Source organism: Nerophis lumbriciformis, unplaced genomic scaffold (assembly GCF_033978685.3).
Source record: "Nerophis lumbriciformis unplaced genomic scaffold, RoL_Nlum_v2.1 HiC_scaffold_1036, whole genome shotgun sequence".
Classification (NCBI taxonomy): domain Eukaryota; kingdom Metazoa; phylum Chordata; class Actinopteri; order Syngnathiformes; family Syngnathidae; genus Nerophis; species Nerophis lumbriciformis.
The window spans coordinates 5,001-11,496 of NW_027316993.1; the positions used below are offsets into that span (position 1 = coordinate 5,001).

The 6,496-nt window shown below is 39.4% G+C and overlaps 2 protein-coding genes across 3 annotated transcripts in view; one reads left to right on the top strand and one right to left on the bottom strand.

Moving 5' to 3' along the window:
• Positions 1–2,226, bottom strand: part of LOC140678581 (G patch domain-containing protein 11-like) — a 3,106-nt gene extending 880 nt beyond the window's left edge. The window contains exons 1-6 of one of the 2 annotated variants that reach the window (XM_072912818.1): positions 2,103–2,226; positions 935–1,161; positions 808–849; positions 599–719; positions 429–519; positions 166–279 (exon numbers count right to left, since the gene is read on the bottom strand). In XM_072912818.1, the coding sequence (XP_072768919.1) occupies positions 166–279; positions 429–519; positions 599–719; positions 808–849; positions 935–1,161; positions 2,103–2,152 (645 nt within the window). In that variant the 5' untranslated portion in view covers positions 2,153–2,226. Of the gene's footprint in view, positions 1–165; positions 280–428; positions 520–598; positions 720–807; positions 850–934; positions 1,162–1,995 lie in introns of both variants that reach the window. The other variant, XM_072912819.1, reaches the window with a different exon arrangement.
• LOC140678582 (HEAT repeat-containing protein 5B-like) lies at positions 1,983–6,490 on the top strand (the record flags this gene model as incomplete). The annotated part of the gene is made up of 5 exons (XM_072912820.1): positions 1,983–2,706; positions 2,828–2,965; positions 3,039–3,250; positions 6,113–6,221; positions 6,355–6,490. Coding segments are annotated over exons 2-5 (583 nt in total), but the record flags the coding sequence as incomplete, so codon positions are not given.
• Positions 6,491–6,496: the final 6 nt, after the last annotated feature.

Genomic DNA, 6,496 nt, shown 5'->3' on the forward strand with positions numbered 1-6,496 from the left:
ACTGTAATTATGTGATGTGTCATATTGTAATTGTATGCATGTTCGGAATAAACTAACACCATAACCATAACAATAACCTTTACTGCTCCATATTATCATATTGGATTGAATACTGCACAAAATATATGGTTGGTAATTATTTTACAATAATAAATAAATACTAACAGTTAATTCCGCAATATCTTCCTCCCTGGCTTCCTCCTCCAATTGAAGACCATCAACCTCTTCTTCATTTTCAACTTTAGGCCAATACCATTCTTCCCGAGGGACTGTGATGCCCTGAAATCAAAGGAAACATTGTCAAAATAATTTACAAACTGAAAGGCGCAATTGTTGCTTCCAAATAATCATCTGTCATTTTTCTGTACTGGTGGATTATGTCAATAATTGTCAATATGATTTTGCGCTATAACCAAACATTGTCCAACCTTTTGAGAATCCAAATGCTCACAGGCTCGCTGACTTCTTCTGAGGTCCCCTTCAATCTTTCGCTCCTCTCTCTCAGTTCTAACTCTCGACCTAGAGATGAGACATACTGTGAAACATTGTGGGATTGCACAGTGCTCAAAGGCCAAGGAGTTTCTGTTTCAGTTTTTACCGAAAGTCTTCCAGTGATTTGGTCTCATTCTTTTGTTTGGCCTGTACTTTTTTCCGATAGTGCTCCAGTTCCTCCTCAGCTTTTCGCTTCTTTGCCTCTTCCATCCCAATGCCACCTCTGTCTATTTTTTAAAGGATACAAGTTATATGTACAAATAATGAGCAGACGACACTTATACTGTATCAAGCGGAACAAAAACAACGTCTTACCAGTTTTAATATTGAGTGGAATTGGATCTATTCTGCCCGCCCCTGAAAAAAAGCACACATATTATTATGAATACATGGAAAAAATACAATAGAATTTTAAAAATCAATAAGAGAAAAAAAATCATGCCTTCTTTTCCAAGGCCTTGTCCAGCTTTGTAACCCATTTTCTTCAAAAGTGCAAATCCCTTATTCTCATTACTAATGGAGCTCTGTAAAGCTGCTTCACGACTTTCCTTTTCTTGCTCTTTGAAGGTTTTTTGACGGTTTTTAATGTTGCTCTCTTTGTGCTTTTCCTCACGTTTTAGGGCTTCTTGTACTCGCCTCACCTTGGAAACACCTGGTTTGACGTCTTGTCTGACATAGAATGGAAGGGTACAATATATTATAATAGCATAAGGTGATTATAATTGATGCAAAAAATGCTGTACTTGCAGTAAACACACTATTGTGTTTAGATATGAATACAATATTTAGAGTTAGTTTAAGGGAAATGTGAAATGTTCATTTATACAGTGCTATGCTGTGTAATAACATTGATTTAGTAACACATTTTGGATTTGATTTAATTAGATTTTTAAAACATATTGATGAACACATAGGTGTAAACATGCAAGATTGTAGCCAGTGGCTAATTTCCATATTTCGTCCCTGCCAAACACAAACGAACATGACAGCACTAAACGCCGGGACAATAAGGCCATATACAACATCCATCCATTTTCTACCGCTTGTCCCTTTTCTACCGCTTGTCCCTTTTGCGGATCGCGGGGGATGCTGGAACCTACAATAAAACAATAATAATATAAAGTACAGTAGATTAAAAAAAAATCAACAATAAACCATATTACTAATGACAGCCAAGCAATTAAATGACCATAGAAAGTTGGATTTAAGAGCTCAAATGTTTAAGTGCTGAAGTGTTTTAAAGTTAAGATATACAAGAGGAGAATTGCACATTGCTCGTTACAAGGCGCTAATTCTCAAGTTTTTAAAGTGCTGGTATAAACTGCACATTGCACTAATTTTGCACACACGGGCGTGTGGGCTTATTGCACAGGTTCGCATACATAGTTGTGATGATGTACTATTTCACAGCATAACACAATGTATATGTAAGCAGACAGGGTCACGAGATTACATCAATGTGATAAAACAACACTAGATCCTACAATATTTCAGAATGCTCACAAAATAGTAACGTCGACAGTAATTGTTTTCAATACATCCATCCAGCCTTCAATTTTCTACCGCTTGTCCCTCTCGGGGTCGCATATATTGTCAATACAAACGCGTACATTTGATTGAGGAAAGCATCGGACATATAATCGTCTTCCTCGTCGGACATTATTGAAATGAAAACCAGCAAATGAAAAACTGAAAGCTATGGTTGTTCTACAATGTTTTGGTTCGTCGACAATAACTTCCGACGAGCTACAAATTACACTTACGGTTCCTAGCTTCCTATTCGTCTTGCAGTTGTTTTTAAAAACAAACAAACACGTACGGTGATAATTCGTAATATATTTAAAAAACAGTTATAGTTCTATTTTTCTTTGAAGTTTGTTTTGAGAAAGAGTGAAATTCAGGTTATTCAGTGGTTCAATACCGGACACGTGTTAATGCGACACCATGTAGTCTCGTCTAATCAGGTTATCTGGACACAAGATGAATAACTTGGTTAGCTCATGTTTGTAAAGCTGTTGACTGAAACAAATTAGTGTCTTACAACAAGGTGTATAATATTAGGTGGTATCATTTGACCTGTGTCTGGATTTGGCGAAGCGTAGCTTTTCATCGCAAGGACTCGCTAGCTTGAGGCTGCTAACTAGCTAGCCTTTCAAACAGCTGGGGTAAGCTGTCAACGCACAACAGGAGCGTCTGGCGGTTTAAATACACACGGTAAGTAATATAACGTAATATAACATTCAGCGTGTTGTTTCAGTTACATGATTAATAATGATGCACGTAACGCTGTGCAGCCACTGTCATGTTTTGATTATTCTAAGACTGTTCAATACAGAACATCCTCGCAATGGAGTTGGCTCACAGTCTCCTGCTGAATGAAGAAGCTTTAGCCCAGATAACCGAAGCAAAAAGGCCCGTTTTCATTTTCGAATGGCTTCGGTTTTTGGATAAAGTTCTTGTGGCGGCAAATAAGGTGACTTGCATCATAGTTTCTGCAGCTTTCATGAGATGGCAACCAGCTAAGAATGTTTGTGTTTGCACGGCAGGTGGATGTGAAGGAAAAGCAGAAGAAGCTTGTGGATCAGTTGACCGGACTGATCAGCAGTGCTCCAGGTCCACCTACGAGAAAACTGCTTGCCAAAAACCTTGCCACCCTCTACAGCATTGGCGACACATTCACTGTTTTCCAGACGCTGGATAAATGCAATGATATCATCAAAAGCAAGGATGACACACCTGCCTACTTGCCCACAAAACTGTAAGATGAAGTTCAATTACTGCAGTTGTTTTCATACTGAAGTGTAATTCTGGTCTTGTCGTCCCCTCCCGGGCCAAGGGACGACAGGGATGCGTAGTTGGATCAAAATAGACGTCAGAGACGCTTTGCTGAACCAAAAGTTGCTTTATTACAAGCAAGCGTTATTTAAACAGGTCTGCAGTACTCGGAGGAATCTTAGTCAAAAATGGAGGATTCCTAACCTGCCAAACCGTCAGTTTATATATTCCTTATTTGTTTGTCTGGGTGTGGGCTTAGTCCCAACAGCACCACCTGACCATAAAAGTAGAAGTTTGTGTGTAAGTGTCTGGAAAACAACTGCTTTGAGTCATAACGTAGTCTCCTCTCAAGGATATGGCTATCTCTTTTGCATTCCAAAGTCCCAATTAGGGCCTCCTTCCTATGAGAAGTGATCCAATTCGCCTGCGAATAGCAAACTAAGTTAAAGTAAAGGAACCAATGATTGTCACACACACAATAGGTGTGGTGAAATTAACCTCTGCATTTGATCCATCCCCTTGTTCACCCCCTGGGAGGTGAGGGGAGCAGTGAGCAGCAGCGGTGGCCGCGCTCGGGAATAATTTTGGTGATTTAACCCCCAATTCCAACCCTTGATGCTGAGTGCCAAGCAGGGAGGTAATGGGTCCCATTTCTTTAGTCTTTAGTATGACTCGACCGATCTCAGAGCGGACACTCTAGCCACAAGGCCACTGAGCAGGTGCCTTATCTTATCATGTGCTCAAACTGAAATACCACTCTGTACTCAAACTTGAAGGTTTTCTTTTTCAAAGATGAATATGAACATTCACCATATGTACAACATAATATGAGTTAATTAATACACTTCAATACATTATCCCTTGCATTTTTGCAGTTTTTTTAAAGTTCCAGTAATATACCATGTTTCCCTATTCAAGGGATTTCGTCATTAAGACAGATGTCACTCTGCAAAAGGATGGTTCGCATTTTAATGGAGGATTAAGCGTACATGAGAGATAATGCTCTGGCAGACACTGATGCAGTCTAATAATTATTGCATGGTCATGTAACACTCTTTGCCGATCCAGTCATTTGTATTTCCTTATGGGAGAATTTAACATAAATAGTGCCACTCTGCATAGATGTAGCTTAACTTCCCTTAGCTGTGCATCCGGAAAGTATTCACAGCGCTTCATTTTTTCCAAATTTTTTCAGCTTTATTCCAAAATGAAATACATTAATTTTTCTCCTCAAAATTTTACATGCAATACCCCAAAATGACAAAGTGAGAAAGTTTTATTTTTTGCAAATTAAAAAAAAAAAAAACAACAACTAATAAAGCACATGCACATAAGTATCTATAGCCTTTGCAATGAAACTGAAAAGTGAGATCAGGGGCATCCTGTTTCAACTGTTGATGCTTGAGATATTCCTACAGCTTAATTGGAGTTCACTTGTGGTAAATTCAGTTGCTTGGACATGATTTAGAAAAGCACACACTTGTCTATATATAAAGTCCTACAATTGACATGACATGAATAAGGTCAAAGGAATTGTCTGTAGATCTCCGAGATAGGATTGTCTCGAGGCACTAATCTGGGAAAGGGTACAGAAAAATATCTGCTGCCTTGAAGTTCCCAATGAGCACAGTGGCCTGCATAATTATTTAATGGAAAAAATGTTTGAAACCACCAGGACTCATACTAGAGCTGGCCGGCCGTCTAAACTGAGCGATTAGAGGAAAAGGGCCCGAGTCAGAGAGGGGGTCAAGAACTTGATGGTTACTCTGTCGAGCTACACAGCATTGAGGAGAATTTTACAGAAGGACAACCATCTCTGCAGCAATCCACCATTCAGGATTTTAAGGTCAAGTGGCCAAACGTAAGCCATTTTTTCGTAATAGTTTGCCAAAATGCACCTAAAAGACTCTCAGACCACGATTAAGAAAATTCTTTGGTCTGATGAGACAGAGATTGAACTTTTTGCCATAAATGCCAGGCATCATGTTTGGAGGAAACCAGGCACCGCTCATCACCAGGCCAATACCATCCCTACAGTGAAGCATGGTGGTGGCAGTATCATGCTGCGGGTATGTTTTTCAGCAGCAGGAACTGGGAGACTAGTCAGGATAGAGGGAAAGATGAATGCAGCAATGTACAGAGACATCCTGGGTAAAAACAATGCTTCCCATCCAACCTTATGAGGTGCTGCAAAGAGGAATGGGCGAAACTGCCCAAAGATCGGTGTGCCAAGCTTGAGGCATGGTATTCAAAAATAATTGAGGCTGTAATTTCTGCCAAAGGTGCATCAACAAAGTATTGAGCAAAGGTTGTGAATACCTACAGTATGTGCATGTGATTTGTTAGTTTAAAAAAAGAAAAACATTATTTAAAAAAGCTCCAAAAATGTTTTCCCATTATCATTAGGGGGTATTGTCTAGAATTTTGAGGACAAAATAGTATTTATTCCATTTTTGAATAAGGCTGTAACATCACAAAATGTGGAAAAAGTGAAGCGCTGTGAATACTTTCCGGATGCCCTGTATATTCTTCTAGGTGAGACAGAACCAACAGAGCCTTTTTTAGTTGCAGGGATCACACTCCATTTTGCCTCATTTTCGGCAAGACTTGATCTACTTGATCGCACGCGATCGACTAACTGATTATTATGCCCATGCCTAGTTTGGGTTACCCACTTCTGCTATGCTAAAATAACGTTGAGCCAGGAGCTTTCAGATTAGCTCTATAGGGTGGCCTTTTAGCATATTGACTCTAATCAAAAAGTTATGTCATGAATGTAATAATGCATAATAATTTGTGATTATTCACCAAATCATGAACATAATCTGATTATTTTTTATTTTAGCGCCGCAGTGGCATGTGTCGGAGCTTTTTATGAGAAGATGGGGAGGATGCTTGGAAGCTCCTTTCCAGACACTATTAATAATCTTTTGAAGGCATTAAAGAGTGCAGAGGTACAGTATGACATCTTAATAAAGTCATGACAACAGAAATTCAACTTGAGTGTATTGGAACTCAGTAAATGCATGCATTCTTCAGAATATGATGCATATATGTCCGTTTTCATAATTCTTCTGCTTTATGCAGTCCCAAGGCAGAGGAGAGATACTCCTCAGTCTGCAGAAGGTGCTAAATGGACTAGGTGGAGCTGCAGCTTCATGTCACAGGGACATCTACAAGAATGCCCGCTCTTTACTCACAGACAGGTCCATGGCTGTGCGTTGTGCAG